The sequence below is a fragment of the Dipodomys merriami genome, unplaced genomic scaffold (genome assembly GCF_024711535.1).
Source record: "Dipodomys merriami isolate MVZ:Mamm:240054 unplaced genomic scaffold, mDipMer1.0.p SCAF_509, whole genome shotgun sequence".
NCBI lineage: Eukaryota > Metazoa > Chordata > Mammalia > Rodentia > Heteromyidae > Dipodomys > Dipodomys merriami.
Genome location: NW_027206079.1, coordinates 578,298 through 605,857, shown reverse-complemented (window position 1 = coordinate 605,857; position 27,560 = coordinate 578,298). Strand labels below are relative to the sequence as shown.

The following is a 27,560-nucleotide window of genomic DNA, read 5'->3' as shown; positions in this document are numbered from 1 at the left end:
AAAACACCTCGAGGAACAGGGATCGTCAGCCCTCAGTATTCCGCAGCTGTCTGGCGGAGCAGGAAGCACGCAGGAGGAGGTCATTTTGGGGGTGCTTGGCCCCCAAAGGGAGCACCATCCCCATTCCAGGAGCAGCGTGACGAGGGAGAGCCAGGTGCAGGCGGAGCCCCGCCCGCCGCCGGGCCCGCCCACCGCCGGCGCATGCGCAGCACCGGCCGGGCTGGCCCCGCCCCGTCCTCCTCGGGCTCCCGCCTCCGTCCAGGTAGGGGGCGGTCGGCGGGGGAGGGGCATCACCTGAGGGCGGGGCTGGACGCCGGCCTGGGGCTCCGGGGTGGACGCTGGAATCCCGGATGGTTCCTGCGGCGGCCCTTCCGGGGGAAGCGCTGACCCCGCCCCTTTATGTCCCGGGCCCGGGGGCCCCCGCAGCTCTCTGGCTCCGCCGCCGGGCCCGTGGCTCCCCAGCCCGGAGTCGGGTGTCCCGGGTGGCTTGAGGACGCGAGGCTGGGCAGGTGCCGAGCCGCCTCCGCCCGGCTGGAGCCAGGGGCCTCCGGGACTACGTGCGACCGCCCTGCGCCCTGCGCCCGACCTTCCGCTCCAATTGCTGCCTAGCCGAGCGGAGCAGCCGCGGCATGCGGGGGCCGGGGACGCCGGGCGCCTCGGCCCTCCCGCCCGGGCCCGCCGCGCACCCGCCCGCAGGCCGAGCCCGGACGGACCTCGCAGGGTAATGGGGACCCAGGGGCGGCTCTGCGTGGCCCTGGCCCAGCCTAGCCCGCGGGCTTCCTGTGTGTCCCCGCCGGGCGCGTGGGGAGGGGATCCCCCCGCGAAACTTGTGCGGCTTGGCTTCGCGTGTTCTAGTTACTGCGGTCAGGAGGAGGCCAGCCGCGGTGGGAGAATGTCACCGTGTGTGAAGTCACTGTGGAATACTGCTGTAATTGTTTTATGGTCGTTAATGCCTGTGCCCGATTAGATTAAACTGTCACTGGTAGGTAGGGAAAAAGCGTATTTAGGTTCTTGGTCTAGTTCTTCTAGGATGAGGGGGGCTACTGTGTCAAGAAAGCTACACCCCACTTATGGTAAGCCCTGGATGAGGTCCCCTCTAGAAGGCCTACCTCTAGAGGTAGGGTTGTTGGGGGGTGTGTGTCAGATTGAAAGGGACAGTGTGGAAGCCAGTTGCAGCCCATTGCTGTGCCTCACGACCAGGAAGTCCTCAGTGAATCCTCCCTGAACTTGAGGTTCCCTCACTGAGGGAGCAGGGCTGGGTAGAGGGCCGCTCTGCTCTGCCCAGCCTCCCCTGGGCTCATGCAGACAAAAGTAATTAGGCTGAGCCTTTAATCACAGCTCCTTTCACAGTCAGAAGGACAATGCAAAAGGAGGAAAGGGACACAGGGTTCTGGCCTGGCTCTCAGGCATGCCTTCCCTCAGGGACCCCTACCCCCTCACCCCCCCAGTTTGGCTCTCAGTAATCTCCTGTTTTCTTGTCTCCCTCAGGACACTGGGTTCCCTAGGAGCCGCCTAGAGCTTAATAATTGTCCAGAAGGCGGCTATAAAGGGAGTCTGGGTGGAGGAGGGAGCAGAAAAAAACCCAGCTCAGCAGATCTGGGCACTGAGAGCCTCTAGCAGGAGTAGTCGGAGGTGTTGTGGTGTTGTGGTTGGAGCTCAGTGTCCTGGCTGGCAGGGCCTGTTCTTTTCCACCATGGAGGCCCAAGGCTACGGCTATTATCGCACTGTGATATTCACAGCCATGTTTGGGGGCTACAGCCTGTACTACTACAATCGCAAGACCTTCTCCTTTGTCATGCCATCGTTGGTGGAAGAGATCCCTCTGGACAAGGATGATTTGGGTAAGCCCTGGAAGGGAAGGGTGGCGGGTCTGGAGCACTGGAACCAGCAGGACACATTGAGTGTGTGTGGCAGTGTAATGTGTGTGGGTGTGTAGCATGCTAGAAGCGTCCGCACAGCAGGACTCTGGCCAGTCATCTGGCGCTGTGTATTGGTGTGTGTGCCTGTCACCCACATGCGCTCTCAGAGACACTGTTCATGATGAGTGTGTTTGCTGGGTTCAGAGTAAGCTTTTCACACCTATGTGAGCCTGCAGAGGTGGAGGTGAGCACCAGGGAGGGCGGGGGAAGGGAGGATGGCACCAAGACTTCATATGGCCTGATACACATGCTACCTTCCAGAAGGAATGAGAGTCCCTCACCCCATGTCCAGAGGTGGGGCAACTGCTAGAGGCCTTGGGTTGGCATTGGTGAGGTGCCTGCAGATCCCAGGGAGAGGAGCTGCTTCTTTCTTGGCCCTGGAGCAGGCAGGAGAGGTAGCACAGGCCTCAGGCCCTGTGAGAACCTCAGGACTCGAACACAGATCCTCCTGTTCCTTGGGGAAGGAACCTGTCTCATCCTGCTGGGCACCTCTGCACACCTGACCCCGTGCCTTCCTCCACCCTTCCTGTGCCTCTGCCCTGCCCCTAACTCCCCAGGTGTCCTCCTCCCTGCTCCCCTCCCCTGCAGGGCTCATCACCAGCAGCCAGTCTGCAGCCTATGCCATCAGCAAGTTTGTGAGTGGGGTGCTGTCCGATCAGATGAGTGCTCGCTGGCTCTTCTCCTCTGGACTGCTTCTGGTTGGCCTGGTCAATGTAGTCTTTTCCTGGAGCTCCACAGTGCCTGTCTTTGCTGCTCTCTGGTTCCTGAATGGCCTAGCACAGGGACTGGGCTGGCCTCCCTGTGGGAAGATCCTTCGGAAGGTGTGTTCATCTGGTAGACCTGTTTGGATTAGCATGAAGGGTACTGGACAAGGGTGTGGGCACCCCCTTCTTGCCCACTCTTTCTGACCCAGCCCACAGCAGTTTCCTTAGGCATTCCCAGCCGGCTTCTATTGCTTGTCAAGATATTTTAGGAGTCGGAGTGGTAGGGTCAGGTGGCAGATGAGGGTACTGCCCTGCCAAGTGGAACTACCTTCTCCCTCATCCTTGTAATATGAGCCGGGTCTGCCCTACCCTAGCCCCTCTGTCAACATGGGCTGTGGGCCAGGTACCTACTCTCCCCCCCTCTGCCTCACAGTGGTTTGAGCCATCCCAGTTTGGCACGTGGTGGGCCATCCTGTCAACCAGCATGAACCTGGCCGGAGGGCTGGGTCCTGTCCTGGCCACCATCCTTGCCCAGAGCTATAGCTGGCGCAGCACGCTGACCATGTCTGGGGCACTGTGTGTGGTGGTCTCCTTCCTCTGCCTGCTGTTCATCCACAACGAACCTGCTGATGTTGGACTCCGCAACCTGGACCCTACCCCCTCCAAGGGCAAGAAGGGTGAGCCCTCACCCACGCTCATCCATCATTCGCTTAGCAGAATTAGCCCTCTGCCACATCCTGTGCTAACCGGTGGATGCAGGGGAAGGGCTAGCAAGGAGGGCGGGTGGGAAACAAGTAGAACTCCATCCTTAGAGCAAACAGGTGTTGCGACTCATGTCATGTCCTGGTCTTTCCTTGGAGTAGCATCCTGCACAGCATCCCAAGTTTATGTGGCTGCATTGTCTTCTCTCATCTGCTCTAGTTCTCAGTTCTCTGTCATTCCTTGAGGCTTGCAGCAGAGTTGGGGAAAGGGAAACAGGTGCTTTAGGGCTCCCGGTCACACTGGTCCTGGTTGTGCCCATGGACTCTGTCCCTGGGGCTAGTTGATGAATGGTAGGGGTGCAGTTGGGGTAGGACAGCAGAGCAAAAAGCCTGAGGCTAGATGTGAGGATGCATTCCTTCAACCCTAGCACTTGGGAGGTGGAGGCAGGAGGATGGTGTGTTCCAGACCAGGCTGGGCTATAGACTCAAAAACAACAACAAAAAAGCACACAGCTAAAAAGGCTGGGGGCATCATGAGTCTTTGCATAGCAGTTCCCAGTACTGAACACAAGGAACAAAAACACCACCACCCAAAACACAACACCTGAAAGCTGTCTGGCCCCTCCCACCTCTAGGCTCCTCAAAGGAAGACAGCACCCTTCAGGAGCTGCTGCTGTCCCCTTACCTATGGGTGCTCTCCACCGGCTACCTGGTAGTGTTTGGAGTCAAGACCTGTTGCACAGACTGGGGCCAGTTCTTCCTTATTCAGGAGAAAGGACAGTCTGCCCTTGTGGGTAAGATGGGTGTTGGGGTGGGAAAAAATGGGTCCTACAGGGGAGAAATGCAGGCCTTGCTTCTTTTTATCCTTTATTCGTTCCTTGAGCCCTGGGTACCTCTGGTTCACCCTCCCCTCCTTCGTTCTTCCCATCACAACTCCCCCTTGCAGGTAGCTCCTACATGAGTGCCTTGGAGGTTGGGGGTCTCATAGGCAGCATCGCAGCTGGCTACCTGTCAGACCGAGCCATGGCAAAGGTGAGTGGGCCAAAGGGAGTCTTCCCTTTGAGTCTTCTCTGCATGGCTTGGAAAAGCCCTGGAGAGACAAGAGTTGTGGGACGGAGGCTGGTTGGCACAGCTGGTTCAGGTGGGAATGAGTCCAGGCTTCTCCTACCTTACTTCGGGACAATAGGTTGTTGGGAAAGGGTTTCAACTGATGTCAGAGAGAGCCAGAATCTGTCTAAATTGGCTTCTCCAGTGCCCCAGGCAAGCTGGGGGTGGGGACGGACTGGGTACAGCTCCCCAGCACGTGCTGTACACCTGCCCCATAGCGGAGGACAGGATGTTGTGGAATTTGGCCTCAGCATGAGCAAGGCCCAGGGCCTCCCAGAGCCAAGAACTGTGATGGGATTGCCACAGACCTGTCAGCAGCAGCCCTATTGCTGTGTCAGAGTCCACCGTGGGGGTGCTGGGTTGGGCTCTGAGGGCCTGAAGTCTCTGGACTATCTTCATAGGCAGGGCTGTCTGTCTACGGAAACCCCCGCCATGGCCTGTTGCTGTTCATGATGGCTGGCATGACAGCATCCATGTACCTCTTCCGGGTGACAGTGACCAGTGACTCCCCCAAGGTAAATATGGAAAGCCTGGCCAAGGGCTATGCACAGGAGACAGAGCAAGGACCACTGTGACTGGGCCCCTCCCTGGCTCCATCCAGGGCCAGCTTCCCTGCTGCTCTTCTTCTGATCTGTTGCCCCTCAGATCTCGCCTCTGTACTCTGGTGTCTGTCTACTCTGGGCCTGCTTTTCTTCTTTCTTCTGCTCCTCTAGGATGTTGCTTTCTGGACTCCGGCTCTTCACCCTCTCGCTGAGCTCACGGGCTTTACGGAGCACGAGGTGCCTTAAAGTGGTCTCTCATTTTATTCCTGGTCTGTCTCGCCACTGTCCTGCCCCTTTGCCTGTCCCAACCAGTCCAGCAAGTTCTAAATCAGCCAATATGCAGCTCAGGAGAGGACTTCTCTACCTCCTTCCCCTGCCCACATAGGCCTTCCTTGAGCTGGCTCAGCATTCTAGCTCAGTGTTGTCATTTGTACTAGGGACTTGGGTGAGGGGGTAGCTTACTGTCCCTTTGTTAGAGTTCGTTTTTGGTGGCCAAAGACTTTGTGATCTGGCAGAGGTAGGCAGGAAGGTTGCTTTCTGGTTCTGAATGGCACCCCGCGCTGCCCTTGCAGATCTGGATCCTGGTGTTGGGAGCTGTGTTTGGTTTCTCCTCCTATGGTCCCATTGCCTTGTTTGGAGTCATAGCCAATGAGAGTGCCCCTCCCAACTTGTGTGGCACCTCTCACGCCATTGTGGGACTCATGGCAAATGGTAAGTAGTACCCTGTAGAGTAGCTGCCTTGTCCCCACTTGTGCCTTGCGCCAGTCCCCCCCACTGGCTTGCCCCTCACACTCAGCTCAGGCAGCTCCCCTCCCTCCTGACAGTGGGCGGCTTTCTGGCCGGGCTGCCCTTCAGCACCATCGCCAAGCATTACAGTTGGAGCACAGCCTTCTGGGTGGCCGAGGTGATTTGTGCAGTCAGCACAGCCGCTTTCTTCCTGCTCCGAAACATCCGAACCAAGATGGGCCGCGTACCCAAGAAGGCTGAGTGAAGAGTGCCGGCTCTGGAGCGCCTTCTGCAGTGGCCTCCCCGTTCAAATGTTAGGATGCAGGGAGGGAGCGGGCGGCTCCTGCTAGGATGGAACCTTTGACTGGAACCTTTGTCTTTCCAACTGGAACCTATTTTTCTGTATGTGCAATGTCTCCCTCACCCAGGTGGCACTGAAAGTTTATTAGTGGCTCATGAGGTCCCAGCTCCCAGTCCTATATTTAAGCAATAACCTCTGCTCCTGGACATTAGCTCATGCCCTGCCTTCAAACAGGCAACCCCTGCATATACATCCTGACGTCTCCTACACCTTTCTTCCCCTTCTGGGCCCTGTCCTGTCTCAGTTCTATCAGTCCCCACTTGGTAAGGCTGTTTCTGCAGTTGCAGGGCACTAATGGCGAGTGACTTCTGCTCTGCCTTAAGTCCTCTCCAGAGTGAGCAAAGCTATTGCCAGTACCTTAGGCTCTGGAGGAAGAAAGCAAGCCGGTACCCTGGGTATAGCAGGGAGATGGAGGGGAGGGTAAGATGACTTGTTACAGAAGATTAAAACTAGATTTGATACTAAACAGTGACTCATTTTTTCAAAAGGGGTAACAGAAACTAGGCAGCTTTTCTTTGGGAAATTACTCTCATTACTGCTTCTTTCCACTTCAAAGAAGACTTTGGCCGGGCGCTGGTGGCCCACACTTATAATCCTGGCTACTCAGGAGGCTGAGATCTGAAATTGTGGTCAAAGCCAGCCCAGGCAGGAAAGTCTTATCTCTTTTCTCCAATTAACCACCAGAAAACAGGAAATAGCACTGTGGCTCAAGTGGGAGAATGCTATCCTTGAGCTGAAGAGCTCTGGGACATGCCTAGGCCCAAAGTTCAAGCCAACCAACTTAAAGAAAAAAAGAAAGACTTCATTTCCCTGGAATAGGGAAGATGAAGTGTTAATGGGGCCCTTAAGCTCAGGCCTCTTATGCCTTCAACTGAGTGTTGTATAATCAATGATCACTTCCCAGACAAAACTGCTAGGTAATAGGTTAAATAACTTGATTGAGTAGTGGGGTCATGGTTCACAGACTGGTCAGAAAACAGTGTAAAACTAGACTGTCAGTGACTGGCATGGAGAATCTGAGACATGGAGATAGGTACACCTTGGTCCACTTCATCTGGAAGAGAAGGTACCCCTGGTGTTAGGGTGCAGATGAAGTGAGACAAAGCAATAAAGCCTGGCTCTAAGCGCTGGCTAATCGTTCCACCACCAGCACTATCTCAGCCCCTCCCCCCTCCAGGAAATCAATAACAATTCTGACACTACATCCAAGGTTCATAATTCAAAGTAGATGCTCATTTATTAACACTTTTGTTGTCTCCCAAAACAGTATCTCCTTACCCTGAAATTACCCCGTCCTCCCCCATTTTTTTTTTCTTTTTTTTTCACTTTTGTCTGGGCTAGCCTTGGACCACAATTCTACCTACGCCTTCCAAGTAGCTGGGATTGTAAGCATGTATTACCATGCCTAGCTGGCCCTTGCCATCTGCCCTACTTCACCCCATCCCTTTTCCCCAAACACCATCAGGACAGACTGGAACTAAGAAAGTTTATTAGAGCACTTATGGTCCTACCTCCTCCATAAATAAATCTGTACAGTCAGGAAGCAGGACCTTGATATATACAGAAGGGAAGAGAGCAAACACTTCAGCTCAGGACTGCCCCATTTTCAAGTACACTCCAAGGCTGCTGCAACAGGATCCCCACTAGAGTGGAAACAGAAGAACCCCTGCCCAGGATTTCAGAATTTGAAAGCCCATTGCCAGTTTAGCTTATGACCCCGGTCCAAAGGTTCCAGCCTTCTCTGCCACCTCCAGGGCTAGCTTCAGGTTCTGATCAAACAGCTCGCACCTAGGCCAAATCCAGGAGACAGAAAAGTGTGAGGCCTGAGGCTTCCTTCCCACTTGGGGTATACAGGCAGAATCAGCAGAAACACTACTTTTTTTTTTTTTTTTTTTTTGTCAGTCGTGAGACTTGAACTCAGCTTGGGTCCCTGTGCTCTTCAGCTCAAGGCGAGCGCTCTACCACTTGAGCCACAGCACCACTTAGAAACACTACTTTAAAGATGTAAATTCCAAGGGAAGGGGCTGGGAAGGTGGCTCAGTGGTAGAGTGCTTGCCTTGCATGCATGAGGCCCTGGGTTCGATTCCTCAGCACCACATAAGCAAAAAGAAAAAAGCCGGAAGTGGCACTGTGGCTCAGGTGGTAGAGCGCTAGCCTTGAGCTGAAGAGCTGAGGGACAGCGCCCAGGCCCAGAGTTCAGGCCCACAACCGGACCCAAAATAAAAACCAAAACAAAAGTACTCTCAAACTTCATGATTTGGGGGAGGTGTACAATGCTTTGACCACTGTCTGGGAAATAGGCTCACCTACCTGATGGGCATTTCCAGTGAGTAGAATGGATTCTTGAGGGCAAAGTCTGAGTAAATCTCATAAATTTTTCGGAGAAGAGAATCTATTCCAGCTTGCCTGGGGTCTGCCAGTACCACAAATTTGATCCCTGTAGAGAGGCCAAGGATGGTTATACCAGAGGGACAAAATGCAGTAAGTAATGTCATTCTGTATAGGAAAGCCTTTTCAATTTTGTAAAAGACTGTTGTGATTTTTTAAAAAAGTTTTTAATCTATTACTTCATCAAGCAGAAGGGGCCAAAGAAATGCTGTGACTTTTTTTTTTTTTTTTGATTGATTGATTGATTTTTTTTCCGGTCGTGGGGCCTGAACTCTGGGCCTGGGCGCTGTCCCTCAGCTCTTCAGCTCAAGGCTAGCGCTCTACCACTTGAGCCACAGTGCCACTTCCGGCTTTTTTCTTTTTGCTTATGTGGTGCTGAGGAATCGAACCCAGGGCCTCGAGCATGCAAGGCAAGCGCTCTACCACTGAGCCACCTTCCCAGCCCCAAATGCTGTGACTTTTATCACCCAGGCTGAGACCAGGTTCTAGTTCTAGCTGTGCCACTTACTCCCACTCTTGGAATTCCTCAGTGCCAAACAGGACAAGCGCAGGGAGTTTTCCGTTATCTGCACTAGGGAGTGAAGCAATGATAAGGCCATCTTCACTTGGCTTTCAAGTTTCATTTTGGAACAACACTCGAAAATTCTCTTGTGTGTGCAATGTTAATTAGGTGAATTTTCTGAACCTAGGACGGCTAGAGCTGAACATGCTGAGTAACATAAGAAATACTGGGGCTGGGAAGGTGGCTCAGTGGTAAGAGTGCTTGCCTTGCATGCCTGAGGCCCTGGGTTCAATTCCTCAGCACCACATAAGCAAAAAAGAAAAAAAAGCCTAAGTGGCTCAAGTGGTAGAGTGCTAGCCTTGGGCTGAAGAGCTGAGGGACAGCGCCCAGGCCCAGAGTTCAGGCCCTATGACCGGACAACCCCCCAAAAAAAAACCATAAGAAATACCAGCTTCAGATTAAATATTGGCCCTGGCTTCACAAAGCCAGTAAATAGAAAGTGTGACACCACCCCTGCTTACCAAACCTGTCTTTGGTCAATCACCCATCCCTTTGGCCTACCTACAAACACATACCTGTCAGTGTCTGGAAGCAGTGCAGTTTGAATGTGTCTGTTTCCAGCATCTCAATGCCCGAGCTTCCCTGTTCAGGAGACAGCTGGGAACCAATGGCAAAGAGCCTGTGTGTGCAAAGGAGGCAAGTCGGGAATGCACCCCTCACTTTTCCATTAAGCTGATTCTACCTGCCGACAATTTGTTTTACAGCCTGGCATAGTCAGGAGAGTTAATGTAGACTATCTAGCAGCTGTGTCAAAATTTCTTTCAGCTGGGCGCTGGTGGCTCATGCCTGAAGTCTTAGCTACTCTAGAGGCTGAGACTGAGGATCTTGGTTCAAAACCAGCCTGGGCAGTAAAGGCTATGAGACTCTTACCTCCAATTAACCACCAGAAAATTGCAAGTGACTCAAAGTGGTAGAGCGCTAGCCTTGAGTAAAAAGAGCTCAGGGATAGCGTCCAGGACTCAAATTCAAGCTCCATAACCGACAAAAATAATTCTTTCAAATTCACATGACTTCTATTTTCCATTACATATTTTACTACGTTAAGTGCCCTACCATTGAGCTACAGCTCCCACCATTCCTGTTTTGCTATAAAATGTTTTACACTGAAAACTCCGGGTAAAACAAACACTCTGGGGATTATGTGCATATTTACTTAGTCCACCGCTAGGCCCATCCCTGCACATCTCATACCAGTTATTAATTTTAAAGGTCATTAATTCAGTTGCCTTCCTTTCAAGATGAAGACACTAAGGCTCAGAGAAAAGAGGCTAACTCAGGCCAGATCTCACCTCTGTACTACCGAAAATTTAAACATCCCTGATCAGCTGGTTTCACACGAACCGAACGCTCCAGCGAGGGAGGTATAGAAAAGCTTGGCCCCGCCCGCAGAACCAGGCCAACCCAACCGACGGCACGCCCAAGCCCGCGGCGCTACGAAGGGCTGGGGTACTTACGAGTGGAACATGGAGGCCAACATGAGCTTCTCATTCGAGGTGAGGCGGGGCCGGCCGAAACGAATGGACACCGGGTAGTTAGCAGGGTTACCCAGATACTCCAGCACCTCTTTCCCATCGGCCGTGTGCTTGCCGTTCACGTCCATGCCATTGATGGCCAGCACCGCGTGGCCCACTGCAGAGGTGAGGCCTAGGGTCAGCACTGCTACAGCCCCGGGCTCCGCTGCTCGGGACCCTCCTAGGCCGCGCTCCTGCCGCCCCGCCCCTCCACGCCTCCGCCGCGGCTGCCCCCGCCCCTCCACGCCGGCCGCCCCGCCCCTCCACGCCTCCGCCGCGGCTGGCCCCGCCCCTTCACGCCGGCCGCCCCGCCCCTTCACGCCTCCGCCGCGGCTGGCCCCGCCCCTTCACGCCGGCCGCCCCGCCCCTTCACGCCTCCGCCGCGGCTGGCCCCGCCCCCGGCCCGCGCCCAGCCCACCCCGGATGCCGTCGCGCTGGCCGAAGGCGACTAGCACCCGCTCGTCGTGTAGCTTGAGCAGCAGGTCCAGCGGGTAACTGAACGTTTTCTCAGCTTCCGCCCGTGGCGCGTAGCTGTCCAACTGGTAAATCAGGCCGCCAGCTTTGTTCACCACATACACGCTAAAAATCGCCATGGCTGCCGCGGTGACTCCCGGATGCGGCCTCTGTCCGACGTCCCCGCCCCGGAAATGCCGTCGCAGGTCCTGCCCGGCCCACTCCGCCGGCTGTCTCCCAGTACCCCGCCCACCATCTGCGGCGCGTGCGCATTCGGAGCTGCAGGCTGACCCAGTTATGCGGAGAAACTGGTCCGGGACCTGGCAAGTCGTTTCCTGTTCCCCAGTGCCCGGGTAGAGCAATGCGACCGCGTCAAGTGTGGAGCGTAGCCACGCCCCTTCCCGCCCCCAACTTCCTCCGCGTGGCCCCGCCCCTCGCCCCGGAAGTACTTGCGGCGGCCTGAGGTTTCTGGGTCTGTCGGAGAGGAGCACTTCCTTTCTGTCCGACATCTTGACGAAGCCGCAGCGGTGTCTCCCGCTCTCCAGGCCTTGCGATGGTGAGTTTTGGGGTGCGAAGCGACGTGGTTCTCGGTACCGGGCGGGGCCGGGCTGCTGTGCGGGCGACCCCGCCGGAGGGCCCCTGGGTGCGGGCGGGGCTTCGGCGCGCGGGGACTGCCCCACGTGCTCGGCGGCGGGGCGCGGGCCGCCTCAGCACCCCTGCTCTGCTTCCTCCCCACAGCCGCCCAAGGACGACAAGAAGAAGAAAGATGCCGGGAAGTCGGCCAAGAAAGACAAGGACCCAGTAAACAAGTCTGGGGGCAAGGCCAAGAAGAAGGTAGGGGAGGCGGGCTCTCCGAAGTGCAGTGGAGCGTCTGCTCACAGATGCGTTGATGTTACTTACAGGTGTTCAAAGCCCCAGGGACGTTGCACCCGTGCAAAACCCGTGGATTTCTCAGGCGCTTGTTAATTGCGGGGAGGGGAGACGAGCGCTTCTGTCGGGATTACTGATTGGCTTCCCTTGTTTTTGTGAGCAGAAGTGGTCCAAAGGCAAAGTTCGGGATAAACTCAACAACCTCGTCCTGTTTGACAAAGCCACTTACGACAAACTCTGTAAGGAAGTTCCGAACTATAAACTCATAACCCCTGCTGTGGTTTCTGAGAGGCTGAAGATTCGTGGCTCCCTGGCCAGGGCAGCCCTTCAGGAGCTGCTTAGTAAAGGTGAGGAGGGCTTTCAGGGATTCAATTGTCAAGACTCACCTGCCCTACTTTTCCTGGGGGAGTATTTGGGGAGATTTAGAGAAAAGAAGTGGGAGACCCTGCACTCAGTCCACCGACCCACTCCTCAAGAAAGCCTAGTCTGAAATCATGTAGAATTAAGAGGAAACTTTTCTCTTTTTTTTTTTTTTTTTTGTCGGTCGTGGGACTTATATTTGGGGCCTGAGAACTGTTGGCTCAAGGCTAGCTCGCTACCATTTTCAGCCACTGCTCCAGTTACAGTTTTCTGATAGCTAACTGGAGATGAGTCTCACAGGGACTTTTCAGCCCCTGCTGGATTACAGGCATGAGCCACCAATGCCAGGCAAGAGGAAATGTTTTTCCTCCAGTGCTGGGAATAATTGTGCTTAGAGTTGCTATGCAATTCTACCACTTAAGCCAGCAATTGCTCCTTTAAGTTATTGTATTGAGAAAGTTTAAAACGTATAAAAGGTTTCAGAGCGTAATTGTTTACCGACTCCTTGAACTTTTAAAACTCAGTAATGGGTCTGAGTGCCACATTTAGTTTAGTTGCAAGTAGAATTAACAATCGTGTAAGGTTTATAGTATAACTAAGTGCTACTGTGTGAAAGCTTTGCTCTTTTTTCCTTAGGACTTATCAAGTTAGTCTCAAAGCACAGAGCTCAAGTAATTTACACTAGAAATACTAAAGGTGGAGATGCCCCGGCTGCTGGTGAAGATGCATGAACAGGTGAGCACAGACCCAAGAATTTTAACAATGTACAAGCATACATTCCTTTTCAAGGCTCTGGTTCTGATTCTTAATTTTTCTTTTAACAGATACAATCAGCTGTACATTTGGAAAAATAAAACTTTATTACACCAGTGAATGAGTGTGTCCGTTTTTTAAGAGAAGCGATTATAAAGTTGTAAAGTATTTGGTCATACATATGAGTGCCTTCCAGCTGATGGTGACTAGAAGAATATCTGGATGGGAATAATCAGCTTTTTTCTGTATGTGACTGTTTGTTTCTTGCTGCAGCTTCAGTTTTGAACTGATGCCTGAAAGGAAATAAAGGTTAACAGGATGGTGACAACCCCAGACAGTGGCAAGCTGGAGTCCCAAATGGACCCATACCTGGACTGCCAGCGACGCCCATTATTCCACACTCTGCCAAAAGAGGGTAGCCAGCCTGCAGTGGTGTTAGAGCTGTGGTCAAAGTTGGCCCCTACTCTGTCTGGGGGGAGTTTCTTGAGTTTCTCCTTTTCCTCTGCAGTAAGGAAACAGATTTAGTTGGCTTCGTAAATGCATAGCCCAGGCAAGACACTGCCTGTGCTTCAGATATGTGCTACTGCACCCTCCTTATGCAACAGCTCTAAACTTACTCTCCTTAAGAAATTCTTCATAGGAAGGTCCTATTGGTTGGTTTCCAGACCTGTGTTCCTCATCTTGGATCATCCAGGGAGGTGTGGCACCTGGAGAAAGACCCAACCCAGAATTAAGAGTACTTTTAGTGGTACTGGGGAATGAGATAAGAAACATCCTTACTGAGGAACATGGGCTGGCTGTTACTGTGCCTGACTGAACTAGAAAGGCTCCAGTATTCTTGAAAAATCCTAAGATATTAAAGGTCCTCAACTAGTTTCAAACAGTCGACAGACTTGAAAAGGTACTTGCTTATACTTTGTTCTAGTCTGTCTGCTCTGGCTTGGAAATGAAATTCTCAGGTCTCAGCCCTTGTTATTTTTGTGTACTTGCATGCTGGTCCTACAGCTTGAACTCATTGCCCGAGTTTTCTGGTGCTTAGAGAAATTAAGGACTTTCACATATTGCTGCCTGGGTTGCTTTAGATCCTAATCCTCAGATCTCCGCTCCCTGAGTAATGAGGATTACAGACATTAACCATCAGCCTCAGCCCTTTTTTTTGGCCAGTCCTGGTGCTTGAACTCAGGGCCTGGGTACTGTCCCTGAGCTGCTTTTTGCTCAAGGCTAGTTCTCTACCGGCTGAGCCACAATGCCACTTTTTTTTCTGCTTTTGTGGTAGTGAGGAATTGAACCCAGGGTTTCAGGCAGGGTAGGCAGGCACTCTACCAGTAAGCCACATTCCAGCACCTCAGCTTTCTTTTGAGCAGTGCTAGGATTATAGGCTTGAGGCATGGTGCTTAATTGCACATTTTTGGTGCCTGTATTTTTTAAGTAAAGTGCTTGTCTTTTCTTGTAACTGCTGGTGTTTGTTACGTATGTAATATGTTCAGTTAATTCAGGTACCTGTAGATGGACATTGGATTATTTCTAATTTTGGGCTGCCATTAACATTTACATACATGTGTGAAAGAGTTTGTCTTGAGTGGGTAGATGTGGAAAGGCTGGTCATTTTTTTCCCAATGTATCATTTTACTTTTTTTTTTTTTTTGGGGGGGGGGTCAGGTCATGGGGCCTGGGCACTGTCCCTCAGCTCTTCAGCTCAAGGCTAGCGCTCTACCACTAGAGCTACAGCACCACTTTCGGATTTTTTCTTTTTGCTTATGTGGTGCTGAGGAATCGAACCCAGGGTCTCATGCATGCAAGGCAAGTGCTCTACCACTGAGCCACCTTCCCAGCCCCTCATTTTTCATTTCTATCAAGGGTGTAAGAAAGTTCTGTTTTCACTATATCTTTGCCCAACACTTAGTATAATCAGTCTTAACATTTTAAGATGTTTGGAGGGAGTGATAAAGACTTTCATTTGCATTTGACTAATAAAGTGATTCTGGGGTTTCAACTGCTTCTAGTTTTAGAAACACTGGGGCCTTACCTGAGTGGATGTTACCAACTCCAGGTGTATCCTGTAGTAGAAATGGAGAAAAGATCTAAGATAAGATAGAGCCAGAGAGGAAACCACCGCAATGCTAATCCTGTTGCAGAGTATACACTAGGTCTTTTGGACAGTCCTGGTCTCGGTCTTAATAGTGGATGTGTCTAGAAGAATGTCTTTAAGATATATGTAGAGAGAGTTGTGAAAGAGAGGCTTACTTTACACATAGTACATTGAAAACTAAATGGTGCCACATCTGTTTGTAATAGATGACCAGTTTTGACAACTAAGACCTGTACAAAGATGACAAAGCTGAGGAAGAAAAGTATGAGTGGAAGTGTTACAGCACCATCTCAACACTGGAGTGTGGGTTTTGACAGGGCAGGTGATACAGGGCGAGTAGAAATTGTCCCAGTATTGAGACAGGAGTTACAGTTAATAGGACAAACTTACATGTTCTGGAAAGTGAGCTGAGTGTGGGATAGTGACGTACCCATGGCAGGAAAAGCCAGGTGGGCAATTATGAGACTGAGGGGACTGTGGCATTCTGGCTTGCTAGTCCACTGTACCTGACGACCAATGAACGTGAGAGGTTGGCCTGGCTCCATCCAGTCGAGCTCAGGAGCAGGTTGCAGGTCCAGCTGTGAGGGCTGCTGTGAGCTGCAGGCTATTTGGCTGAAATACAAACGGGGAGCCAGGCTGCCAGGTGAGGTTCTTGGGCCATAAGGATAGAAACATTTAGGTATGTTCCTCCCATTCCCCACTCACATTAAAACAACAACAACAACAACAACAAGCCACCTTTTTCCTGCCATCAGTTATTTGGCTGTACCATTTTTCTAGGTCATACAAAATTACCAATATAGGCAGCTGGTGAGCAGCTGCATGTGTCCCATCATAGACCAAATGACCTTGTAAGCCATACAGAGCCCACAGGCCAGATGTATCCCAACTCCTACCTGTTTGTTTCCTTCCAGCTTCCTGGTGCTGAAGAGCCCTCTTCTGGTTCTGGCTCTGCCTGAGGCTGAGTTTGATTCAGGAAAAATAAATGTGTCTAAGGTGCTTAAGAGCCTATCTTGGCCATGCCCCCACACTCCAGATTCTAGTATCATGGAAGGTCCCACCCACATCACCATGGCCCAGGCTTGCCCCTGGCCCACAGGGGATTCAAGCCAAGCAGATAGGAATGGAGTCTCGGACTTCTCTGAGAAGAGCTGCAAGTTGGAAGGCTGGATCTAGGAAAGCAGGGATAAGTGGATTTGGATACTGCTCTGGATCCTCGGAGAAAAACCAACCTCTAAAACGGATCGGACCACCTCCTGCCGGCTCTGTTCCACCTCACGGATCTGAGCTGCCATCTGTAGGAGAAAGGATGCTCAGACCAGTTCAGTATCATGGGGGTCAGTATCGTGAGATGGGCTTCTTCAGAGCCTTTCTTACTTACCTGTTTGATCACCTCATCCTCTTTTTCCTCAAAGGAATCCAAAGCTTTCACCATAGATTTCTTAAATCTAAAAGAAAAGGGACAAATCGGCCTAGAACCCCAGCCCATCATTTGTGAAAAGCTCTTAGGTACATTATTTTTTTTTTAATTTTGATAAAACTCACAAAAGAATGTTAAACACTGTTCTGTATGTATCTCATCCAGATTACTATGTTGGTCATATCCCCTTCATCTACACCTCTTTTGCCAAAACATGAGAAGTAAGTCTAAATATTCTGGCAGGCATCTTCCAATAGCAGTAATATTCTAGGCTATCACACTTGAGAAAATCAATTACTCAGTCAGGCACTGATTGTAGGCTCAGGCCTGGAATCTTAGCTACTCAGGAAACTGAGATCTGAGGATCATAGTTCAAACCCAGCCCTGGCAGAAAAGTCCAAGAGACTCTTCAACTAACGACCAAAAAGCTAGAAATAGAACTGTGGCTCAAACTGATAGAGCACCAGCCTTGAGCTGAGGAGCTCAGGCCCAGAGTTAAAACCCCACAACCGACCAAAAAAAAAAAAAAAAAAAAATCTAACTGGCAAAGATTGAAAGAATCAACGCGGCTACTTCATCTTTGCTAATAACCACAACCAAGGACTTACCGTGCATAGTCCTGGGGGGAGATTAGAAATTTCTCTTTCATGTGGACCTCAGCCTTGTTCTCCCACCAGAATTTGTTGGTGGCTTTCTTGTGTTCTGGGCTGAAAATGACAATGATGAGTCATCTCAGATTTTGATCATGGGAATATGAGCATTAGGTTAAATAACATACTGGCAGGGGATCCCTGCCCTGGACAAGCAAGGCAGAGGAGTACTGCCGCCGCTCTTCAAGATCTCCACTCTCCCTTCATCCAATGAAGCTGAGTTGGTGAGCAGTGACTCACTACTGGACCGCGGCGGCCATAAAGTTTCTACTGCGCAGACCGATAATGCCCCCGGTACCTCAGCAGACCCCCGTCCCGCGCCCACCTGGCCAGGTGCCCCAGCAGACCCCCGTCCCGCGCCCACCTGGCCAGGTGCCCCAGCAGACCCCCGTCCCGCGCCCACCTGGCCAGGTGCTCCAGCAGACCCCCGTCCCGCGCCCACCTGGCCAGGTGCTCCAGCAGACCCCCGTCCCGCGCCCACCTGGCCAGGTGCTCCAGCAGACCCCCGTGCAGCACCGTCAGGTTTCCGTGGCTCAGATGTCTCCGCACCTCGCGGCCGCAGCACGGGCACCAGCAGCATCGTTCGTGCTCCGGCGCGAACCGCTCCACCTGGGCGGCGCGGATGGCCTTGCGGGCCGCTTCCACCTACGGGGACGAGGCTGGGCTGAGCAGAGCCGCGCGGGCCCGCGCCGCGCCGCCCCGCATCCCCGCCCCGAGCCCCGCGTCCGCACCAGGGACAGGAGTCGTTCCAGAGCTCCTTTCAACTGCCGCTGATGCTTCCGGCTGTAGACGTGCCCGCGGCCACAAAAGAAAGTCTGGCGGCACAGAGGGCAGCGCTGCGGCGGCGCCATCAGCTCTGGATCACGAACCTCCGCCACCAGCGGGAGATTCGCCGCCATCAACTTACTTTTGACCCTTGACCCCTCGGGGCGGGGCAGGGCGGGACGCAGGGGCCCTGGCGCCCCCTATCGGCCGGCCGTCGACACTGCAACCCGTTCTGCGGCTGCGCGGGACGCGCGTTTTCGGCTCCCAACTTCCGCCGTTCTTGGGAAAACCACGTGCGGCGGCCGGCGTTCCCCGACGCCCGTGGCGAGAGGTCGGGCCGCGCCGGCGCAAAGAGCGAGAAAGGCGAGGCCTGGGGGGGTTCCAAGCCTCTTTCCAGACGATTCCCAGCTTCCTGGGCCTTCCCCGCGTACAGTTGTTGCCACACCCCAGTGTATCCGGTTCAGCCCCGGGAGATCTCTCTGAGCCTGGAACCTTCTGCTCCCACTCCGGAGCCACAGTCTTTACCTACAAGGCTCTGAGAGATGACCCGAGGGACCCGCAGCTTCCGCGGAGCCCAGGGCTTTCTCTGGCACAGGTAAGCGCCTCCTACTTACCCGAAGAATGAAACGTTGACCTTGGTGGAACGGCGCAGAGCCGTCCGTGGGGGAGTTTCTGTTTTTGTGTGCGTGGTGCTGGCCTGGTACGGAGAGCCTCACACGCGCTGTGCCACTTCCCTCCCACCGCGCCACGTCTCCGCCCCAGAATCCCAGGGTCCTTTACTACGCCTGTCATTTTGTGCGACAGTTAGGACAGGATGTCACTAGATAGCACAGGCCTGCTTGGAACTTGCTAGGTGGACGAGGCGGGCCTTGAACTCCTGATGTAATCCACGTGCCTCAGCTGAGTGCTGGGATTATGGGAGTATACCACAACACCAGGCATCTTTTTGTTAATAGTTGAAAAGCTTAAATACTGGGGTTATATCTAATAGTCCAGAACCTTTGGAAAAGCTCAAGTGAAGGAATTAGATTCATGCGGGAATGTTAACAGTTTGTACCCAGTGGTCCACTAGGTTAAAACTTTCAAAACCCAAGTGGTCTGCAGTTAATAGTCTCCTTAAAGTCAGAGTTGTTCAGAGATGGAGAACAGAAAACATGCAGCTACCGTCCTGCTAATTGGTAGCACCAAGCTACCAAATAAACCAAGTACTAGTGACTCACAGCTGTAATTCTACTCAGGAGACTGAGATATGAAAGGTGGCAGTTTCAGGTCAGCTAAGGCAGAAAAGTCCTTGAGACTTTTACTTCCAACTAATAGCAAAAAAAATAAAAACAAAACAAAAACAAGGCTAGAATATGGCTTCAGTAGTAGAACACCAGCAGAGCCATTAAGTCAAGAAAACTTGAGGAGCCGGATGCTGGTGGCTCATGCTTGCGCTCCTAAGAGCCTGAGCTCTGAGGATTGGGGTTGAGAGCCAGCTAGGGCAGGAAAGTCTCTGAAACTCTTCATCTTCAATTAACCACCAGAAAACCAGAAGTGTAGCTGTGGCTAAACATGATAGAACACAAGTCTTGAGCAAAAAAGCTCAGGAACAGCGTCTAGACTCTTGAGTTTGAGCCCCACAATGGAAATTAAAAAAAATTGAGGCCCTGGTACAAAAAAAAGTACACCAGAAGCCAATCATGATAGCACATAAATTTAATCCCAGCAACCCTAACAAGGAAACTGGGGGATTTCCCTGAAGGTTCTCTGTGAACTTGCCCTCTGCCTCCATTCCTGGGAAGGATCTGAGTAAAGTGGAGCAAGAGTTCAAGGCCTAGGACAGCACTAAGTAAATAAATAAAGTGATGCTACAAGCTGGGTATATTGATCCATGCCTGTAACCAGGAGAATTATGAGTTCAAGCTATATAGAAAACCCTGTCTCTCAGGCCGGGTGCTGGTGGCTCATGCCTGTAAATCCTAGCTACTCAGGAGGCTGAGATCTGAGGATCGAGGTTCAAAGCCAGCCCGGGCAGGAAAGTCCGTGAGACTCTTATCTCCAGTGAACCACCAGAAAACCAGAAGTGGTGCTATGGTTCAAATGGTAGAGCACTTGCCTTGAGCTGAAGAGCTGAGGGACAGCGCCCAAGCCCAGCATTCAAGCCCTACGACCGACAAAAAAGAAAACAAGAAAGCCCTGTCTCAGGAAAAAAAAAAAAAATTGGGTATCATGGCTGCTGTAGTCCCAGCACTTAAGAGACTGAGGTAGACAGATCTCAAGTCCCAAGCCAACCTGGGATGCTCAGCCAAATCCTATCTCAAAAACCCCTTATGTCCCATCTTGCATCTCATTTCTTTAAATCTCTTTCCTACAGCCCTTGTGTGATCTCGTGCACTAGCTCCTACCGCAGTTACTATTGAGGCCTGCCCTGTTGTGCTGAGCAGCAGCTCCTTAACCAGTGCCAGTTTCACCCATGTAGTGGGCACTGAACCCCATCTACAAAGACCACACATACACACATATAATATGCAGAGAAACTTTAATAAGCCATATGGAACTTATGCTTCTTAAAGGTCAAAGAGGAAGGGCATCATATCTGCAAGAAAAGAAAGAAGTTCAAAGTAACGTGCAGTTTGGAACTGCTGTTCCCCAAATCTGGAGTGCTCTTTCACAGGCCAGCTCCTCCCCTTGCTCAAGATTCTAAGGCTCAAGATTCTGTGGCTTCTTGAACTGCTCTAGAAGGGCCGAGTTGCCCCTGTCTGTGGCACCATTCCCCTAGGGCATGAGCAGCCAGCAGCCCCTGGCTGCTTCTCAGTCCATTGTAGGTAAGTCCCTGTCCCCAGGTCACTGGCGAGGCCTCTCCACGGGCAGGTATTGTCAGACAGCCAGATTTCTCTCGGCTTTCTACAGAAGATGCCCCCAAGTGTAGCCCAAGCTGCCACAGTCAGCCTTGGGTCCCCCTCTTTGGGCCCACGCGTGACAAGGCTTCACACCTGGCTGGTCCATGCACTGCTGGATGCGTTCCATCCTAGTGGAAGCCAAGACACGGGCCTCCTCCACAAAGCGGCGGTGTCCCTCCTCAGTCAGCTTCCAGAGGCAGGATCGAGGCCGCGTGCCGGCCTCCATGTTCATATTGACAGGCACTTTCTCAAAGCTGTCTCGGAAGCAGAGATTGTGACGGACCGTGTTCTTCCAGCCTTCCGGAGCCGTCTGGAAGAAGGGGAAGTGTTGTCTGTGGACAGGGAGGAAAGGCAAAGATTTGCTGTGGGGTGGGGTAGACCTTACTCCCCAGCCTTCTCCCCTGGGGCCTAGTCCTTCTCTCAAGGGGGGTAATGCCCAGCTGGCCCAGAACTGCCCTCTGCTGATTAAGCAGGGGAGAAAACCTACCCCTCCCCTCTTTTGTAAGCCTAGGTCACTGTCTCCCCTCCCCCCCCAGCCTCAGGCTGGTTTCCCTCCCTCCTTGGGGATTAGGACTTCTGACTACAGCAGAAACAGCAGACCAGGAGAGTCTGAGGGATTGGGTTCTTTTTCTAACACTAGGAAACCGTCCGAGAAATTCCCATGTACTCATGGATACTTGACTATGGTCGGTAGCTGAATGAAGGGCCTGGGCTGCGGCTCAGCTAAAGCACAGCCCAGCTTGTGAGGCCCTGGGTTCCAGCTCTGTGTGAGCAGGCGTGAGCACCTGCATGCACACCCAGCATTACATTCAAATCCTTTTTCCATCTGGCTCTCCAGGGCCCTGGGATTCAGAGAGCTGCACCTGGCAGGACAGTCCTAGGACAAACAGACTTTACACTGGGTAATCTTGACAGGCAGGTTGGGGGGTGAATTTGTATTTTACAGGAGAGCTAAGACAAAAAAGCCTGGGGATGGGGGGAGCTGTGTTCTTGTATGTGGGCAAGGCCCCTATTTGCCTGAGAAAAGAGAATTGGGGAGGCATAGGACCTCAGATCCAAATGGGGAAACCGAGTCAGTGAGGTCAGGGGCAGACTAGAAAACATGAGACCCAGGGCCTTGTCCCTCCCCTGCCCCCGGGCGCATACCGAGTGAAGCTGTAGATCTGCTGCACGTTGAGGCCACAGGGAGGGCTGTTTCTTAGTGCCAGGGCAATTAGGTGGAAGTAATTGAGGGGAGGCCGGGGCCAGAGCCTGCCCTCTGAGCTGATGGGTTGCCGGAGCCTCCGACTCTGGAGGGGGCCCCTCAGATGAGCGGATGCAAGGGCCACAGAGGAGCTGTCGTCCTGGTGCTGGGCTGCCTCCTCTTCCGCAAGCTAGAGGGGCACAGAGCAGGAACTGGTCCTGACTCCTTGGCTTTCTTTCTGGGGTACAGTGGCTGGAGGGGGAATGGTCTAAGACCAACATCTGGGAGTCTCCCCAGCCCTAAACCTGTTAACCTGTCTCTAAGAAACCCAAAGGATGATGCTTTCATCCCCGGGCCCACCCTGCCTACTGCCAGCCCATACCATCCGTACCTCCCAGGGGCAAGGGGGAGGGGCAGCAGCTTGGCTCCGCTTTGGCTTCTCACAGGGTGACCCCAAGCTGGAGGAAGGCTGCTGCAGCTGTTCCTCTGTGGCCTCTGAGCAGCTGTCCTCCTCCTTCTTCACAGATCGCTGGGAGGCGAGAGGAGGGCTCGACGGACGTGCCCACTTAGCTTCTTTGACCTGCATCTTGCCAGGTGGGTACACGATGTTGGGGTTTACCCACATCCACAGGTTGGGCTCGATATCTGGGTCTGTGCAGAACAAAAAGGGGACAGCGAGTCTTTGACGTGGCTCACAGGCTCTAGATGCCCCTGGGCCCCAGCATACCTCTCTACTCACCATCTTCATCAGCCTCATACTTTTTATCCAAAGGCAATACTGGTGGTTCAACTATTCTGAGTTTGTATTTGGCAACTGGCAAAAACACAGTAAGAAGAGAGTCAAGACATGGCAGTGTTTCTACTGTGACTGGAGGCTCCTGGGCCTTGCTGGGTGTCTGGAAGCAGGTGTTGACCTGGCCTGGGAGGTACTGATGCTAAGGGGGCACGGCTGGGTTTCCTCCCGCCTCCAGCCCATTCTCCCTGGACAGTGGTGCTGGGGATTGCAGCTGTGCTCTACCACTGAGACCCAGGCTGCATGCTTTCCTTGTCACTTCACAAGTTCAGTCCCCAGATGATCTCACACACACCCATGGCTTCAGTCCCCACCCGTAAATCCTTAACGTCCACACCAGATTTCCCTGTTAGTTTACCCATACAACTGGCTGCTAGTTGCTACTTGAGTTGTCTGCACACACTTCAAACAATTTTCTTTTCTTTTTTTTTTGGTCCAGGGGTTTGACTTCAGGGCCTGGGCACTGTCCCTGAGCCTCTCTGTGCTCAAGGCTAGTGCTCTACCACTTGAGCCACAGCACCACTTCTGGCTTTTTCTGTTTAGGTGGGACTGAGGAATTGAACCCAGGACTTCATGTATGCTAGGCAAGCACTCTAACCATGAAGCCACATTCCTAGCCCAGGAAATCACTCTTTAGTGACATGGAACTTGTAATTAAGGACAGTGTTTAAAGGTGAAGTGAGTTCCTCCCAGGTTTTGGCAACAGAAAAAGTAGAGGAACTGTTGGAAGTTAAAGTGAACAGTGAAGAGTCTGGAATAGGAATGACTTGAACAGATGGGCTTTATTAAAGAAAACTTGAGATGGAGGAGAGAACAAGAAAGAGAGAGAGAAAGCTTGAGTGCTGCTTGCACAGATGGGGGTTCTAAGAGGATAAAGAGGGGAAAGGGCGGGGGAGAGGCTACTGGAAAGATGGGACTGCCACTGGGGGACAGCTGGGAGTCAGTTACAGGAGAAGCCAGTCCCAGTGCCCAGAGCAGTGAGGTCTGATGTGAAAGCTGTCAACTCGTTCGAATCAGTAATCCTTCTACCTCAGCCTCCCAAGTGCGAGGATGACGTGTGAAGGACCATAACTGGCTTCAAATTCAACATGCCTAAAGCTAAATTCTCTTTGCTCTTAACCCCTGAACACTGTCTCACAGCTGCCCTGCTCTCTGTGCCCACAGTGCCATCAGTCATGTTACATGGAAGGTTTTTGTTTGGGAAATGATGATACATTATCAGAGAGTTCAATAGTTAGAAAGGATGTCCATCACATTGCTAGTGTTCAACACAGTGCTGCTAGAAAAACAGAAGATACAGGTATAGCTACTACATTGGAAAGAAAAAGGCTAAACTATCACAGAAAGACATGATTAATAGGGAAAAACATACAGTACCAATATACAAATTATTAGAAGCACTAACAAGTCTCCATGTGGTGGTGCACACCTGTAATCCCAGAACCTGGAAAGTTGAAGCAGAAGAATCTCAAGTTGGAGGCCAGTCTAGCCACATATCAAGACCCTGTAGCAAATGAACAAATAACCACCCTAAAAAACCACTGAAAGTACAGCAACTGTGGGCCGGGCATGGTGGTAAGCTCCTATAACCCCAGTAGTCTGTGTCAGAAGGTTCAGTCAGGATTGAGTATTTGGGGTCAGCCTGAGCTGCATAGAGAGATCCTATCTCGGAAACAAAACAAAGGAACCAAGTCAGATTGCAAGTTTGCTGGCTATAAGACCATTGATACTATTCCTGTACTAGCATCAAAACTGGAAAATCTCTCCAGGCACCAGTGGCTCACAATGGTATCATCCTAGCTACTCTGAAGACTAAGATCTGAGGTTAACAGTTCAAAGCTAGCCAGGGCAGGAAAGTCTGTAAGACACTTATCTCCAATAAACAACCAAAAAACAAGCTGGAAGTAGAAGGGTGACACTGTCCAAAAAAAGAGGGCTGGGAAGGTGGCTCAGTGGTAGAGCGTTTGCCTTACATGCCTGAGGCCCTGGGTTCAATTCCTCAGCACCACATAAGCAAAAAGAAAAAAGCCAGAAGTGGCGCTGTGGCTCAAGTGGTAGAGCGCTAGCCTTGAGCTGAAGAGCTGAGGGACAGCACCCAGGTCCAGAGTTCAGGCCCCACAACCAGACCAAAAAAAAAAAAAGAAATGTACTCATTACCTGACTTATGAAATGGTAACTCCTCTGCACAACACCTGAATAACAATAACATTTTATATTTAAAAATAATAAAGTAGATCTGGGGGCTCACACCTGTTATCCTAGCTACTCAGGAGGCTGAGATCTAAGGATCATAGTTCAAAGGCAGGAAAGTCTGTGAGACTTATCTCCAATAGCCACCAGAAAACCTGAACTAATACTGTGACTCCCAGTGGTAGAGCACTAGTCTTGAGCAAAAGAGAGCTCAGGGATGGAGGGGGGGAGGGGAGGTATATAGATAGATTTAAAAAAAATATATATATATATATATATGTAGCTGATAAATATGACAACAGAGTCAAAGGCCATTTAGGTGAAAAAGGAATTATAAAAGTGGAAACTGGACCCCTTCCTTTCACAGTTTGAAGCCAGCCCAGTGGAAAAGATGGAGAGATTATCTCCAATTAATCAGCAAAACACTACAGTGGAGGCAGGGTTTGAGTGGTAGACCTGCAGCTGTGAGCATAAAAGCAGAGTAAAAACTCAAGTCACATCCCTTCAACACAAAATGCAGATGAGGGCATACTATAAGAAATAAGGAGGAACTGGACTGCATGTAGTACACAAGCAAATGGATTAGGGTTTGTATAGTTGGTGAAGGCTATAAGGGTGGAATGAGCAGCATCTCTCCAAAAGAATAGCATTTGCACTGGGCGTGGGTGTCTCACGCCTGTAATCCTAGTTACTCAGGAGGCTGAGATCTGAGGATCGACTTTCAAAGCCAGCTCAGGCAGCAAAGTCCATGAGACACTTATCTCCAATGAACCACCAGAAAACTGGAAGTGGTGCTGTGGCTCAAGTGATAGAGTGCTCGCCTTGAGCTAAAGAGCACAGGAACAGCTCAGGCCTAGAGTTCAAGCCCTGTGACTGACCAAAAAAACAAACAGAAAAATCCCACATAAAACAAAAACAAACAAAAACCTACACTTGAGGCCCCAAATGATAAAGCCCCGGAGGGTGGGCAAATATCGAGTGCATGGATGAGTCAGGCAACACACTCTGGCATTAACAAACATTAGCAGAGTTTAAAAAAAATTTAAAAAAGGGAAATAAATACAGCACACGGTGTGCCAAGCAAGGGCCAAGAAGGGCTCCAGAGATGCCCAGAACACTGGAGGGGGAGAGGGCAAGTGGGAGTGGCCGCCCTCAGGGGGTGTCCAGTCTGCACCAATCCACTCCACCCTGGGCGGTAAATGCACGGTGGGGGAGGGCCAGGGATCTCGGGGACCCCCCCACCCCAAAAATGTGCTCCACTCGGGGTAGCCATCCTCCCGGGAGAGAGAGACTGGGCTCTGAGGAGCTGCCTGCAGTCTCCCCGCTCCCCCCCAACTCTCCAGACCTCCAACACCTATTATCTCTGCGGACCCCTTGCCATCCCACGACTCACTTTCTGGAACCCTCCCCAACACCCATCCCCCATCACAGACCCTCCCCCAATACCTATCCCCCTCTGCAGACCTTCCCCCACCTATCCCCACTGAAAGCCTTCCCTCTACCCCTCAGCCTTTCCAGAACCCCCAGAGTCCATCCCCCACTGCAGGCCCTCCCCCATGCCCATCCCCACTGCAGGCCCTCCTGCCCATCCCCCACTGCAGGCCCTCCCCCATGCCCATCCCCACTGCAGGCCCTCCTGCCCGTCCCCCACCGCAGGCCCTCCCCACTGAAGGTCCTCCAGGCCGCACCCCCACCCACCGGTCTACCCCCACCGCAGGCTCTCAGAACCCCGTGCCCATCCCCTCGCAGGCCCTCCGGGCCCCACGCCCACCTCCTCCCGCCCCCGCAGGCTCTCCAAACCCCCATGCCCATCCCCCCCCAGGCTCTCAGACTCCCCATTCTCCCCACCCCCCCACAGACTGAGAACCCCCATGCCCACCCCCCCACAGGCCCTCCGAACCCCCGTGCCCATTCCCCGCAGGCCCTCCGGGGCCCACGCCCGCCCCGCCCACTCACGTTTCTGCTCGGCCGGGGGCAGGTGCACGGTGGTAAAGGTTTGGAAGGGCTCGTTGCCCATGTCCCAGTCCAGCAGCCCCGGGACCTGGCCGTGGAGGCCGGCCCAGAAGTCGAGGTCTTGCAGATGCAGGTCCATGGTGAGGGCGCCGAGGGCGGGCGCGGCGGGCGCCGAGGGCGGGCGGCGCGTGGCAGCTGCGCGGGCGCCAATATCCGGCCGGGCGGGCGCGAGCGCAGGTGTGCGCGGCCCCGGCCTCCCGCCCGGGCCCCCCACGGCGCCCTCGTGCTCTGCGCGGCGGGCGCGCGGGAGAGCCGCCGCCGCCGCCGCCGCCAGCCCGGGCACCGCCACGGCCCACAGAGGCCCGGGGATCGTGGGAGGGGAGGAACCACGTTCTCGGCCCCACAGGTTTTACGCAGCTTAGCTAGGATCTCACCTAGGCAGGTGGTAGAGGGAGGGTTAAGGTGATTTCGTTTGCCTGGCTGGGGTGAGTGTTCCTATTATCATCATGCATGTTCATGGTGTCGGGGATCAAGCCATCCAGCCATGCTTGCTTTTTGAGCTACCACTAAGCTTCCCCAATTGTGGTGTTTTTGTTGTTTTGTTTTTTTGTGTGTCAGTCCTGGGGCTTGAACTCAGGACCTAGGCCCTTTTCCTGCAAGGCCAGCACTCTACCTCTT

General features: G+C 52.7%; 5 protein-coding genes across 11 annotated transcripts; 2 read left to right on the top strand and 3 right to left on the bottom strand.

Moving 5' to 3' along the window:
* The first annotated feature begins 355 nt into the window (after positions 1 to 355).
* Positions 356 to 6,526, top strand: LOC138810781 (glucose-6-phosphate exchanger SLC37A4). Of its 6 annotated transcripts, none has more exons than XM_069998039.1 (10): positions 356 to 721; positions 1,489 to 1,841; positions 2,508 to 2,740; positions 3,057 to 3,300; positions 3,960 to 4,118; positions 4,271 to 4,356; positions 4,833 to 4,946; positions 5,145 to 5,210; positions 5,546 to 5,684; positions 5,798 to 6,526. In XM_069998039.1, exons 2-10 carry the CDS (start codon positions 1,694 to 1,696, stop codon positions 5,962 to 5,964), a joined length of 1,356 nt encoding a protein of 451 aa, XP_069854140.1. In that variant the 5' UTR covers positions 356 to 721; positions 1,489 to 1,693; the 3' UTR covers positions 5,965 to 6,526. The 6 variants fall into 6 exon arrangements, with proteins under 6 accessions (XP_069854140.1, XP_069854141.1, XP_069854139.1 ...); XM_069998040.1 differs by lacking the exon at positions 356 to 721 and adding an exon at positions 751 to 928; XM_069998038.1 differs by lacking the exon at positions 356 to 721 and having other exon boundaries at positions 751 to 1,841.
* Positions 6,527 to 7,532: 1,006 nt separating this feature from the next.
* On the bottom strand, positions 7,533 to 11,256 carry LOC138810779 (trafficking protein particle complex subunit 4). Of its 2 annotated transcripts, none has more exons than XM_069998036.1 (5): positions 11,098 to 11,256; positions 10,465 to 10,639; positions 9,526 to 9,629; positions 8,371 to 8,497; positions 7,533 to 7,848 (listed from the first exon to the last, which is right to left on the bottom strand). In XM_069998036.1, the coding sequence occupies exons 1-5, from the start codon at positions 11,228 to 11,230 to the stop codon at positions 7,770 to 7,772; spliced, it is 618 nt and encodes a 205-aa protein (XP_069854137.1). In that variant the 5' UTR covers positions 11,231 to 11,256; the 3' UTR covers positions 7,533 to 7,769. The 2 variants fall into 2 exon arrangements, with proteins under 2 accessions (XP_069854137.1, XP_069854136.1); XM_069998035.1 differs by having other exon boundaries at positions 10,940 to 11,173.
* Positions 11,257 to 11,421: 165 nt separating this feature from the next.
* Positions 11,422 to 13,073, top strand: LOC138810780 (small ribosomal subunit protein eS25). The gene is made up of 5 exons (XM_069998037.1): positions 11,422 to 11,530; positions 11,713 to 11,808; positions 12,008 to 12,191; positions 12,841 to 12,939; positions 13,029 to 13,073. The coding sequence occupies exons 1-4, from the start codon at positions 11,528 to 11,530 to the stop codon at positions 12,933 to 12,935; spliced, it is 378 nt and encodes a 125-aa protein (XP_069854138.1). The 5' UTR covers positions 11,422 to 11,527; the 3' UTR covers positions 12,936 to 12,939; positions 13,029 to 13,073.
* LOC138810778 (centrosomal AT-AC splicing factor) lies at positions 13,046 to 18,018 on the bottom strand. The gene is made up of 11 exons (XM_069998033.1): positions 17,848 to 18,018; positions 17,598 to 17,761; positions 17,075 to 17,173; positions 16,428 to 16,494; positions 16,279 to 16,341; positions 15,943 to 16,007; positions 15,553 to 15,658; positions 14,984 to 15,014; positions 13,575 to 13,664; positions 13,327 to 13,459; positions 13,046 to 13,250 (listed from the first exon to the last, which is right to left on the bottom strand). The coding sequence occupies exons 1-11, from the start codon at positions 18,013 to 18,015 to the stop codon at positions 13,190 to 13,192; spliced, it is 1,047 nt and encodes a 348-aa protein (XP_069854134.1). The 5' UTR covers positions 18,016 to 18,018; the 3' UTR covers positions 13,046 to 13,189.
* Positions 18,019 to 20,394: 2,376 nt separating this feature from the next.
* LOC138810804 (forkhead box protein R1-like) lies at positions 20,395 to 27,021 on the bottom strand. The gene is made up of 6 exons (XM_069998078.1): positions 26,886 to 27,021; positions 22,686 to 22,760; positions 22,338 to 22,597; positions 21,910 to 22,136; positions 20,857 to 21,095; positions 20,395 to 20,459 (listed from the first exon to the last, which is right to left on the bottom strand). The coding sequence occupies exons 1-6, from the start codon at positions 27,019 to 27,021 to the stop codon at positions 20,431 to 20,433; spliced, it is 966 nt and encodes a 321-aa protein (XP_069854179.1). The 3' UTR covers positions 20,395 to 20,430.
* Between the last annotated feature and the right edge of the window lie 539 nt (positions 27,022 to 27,560).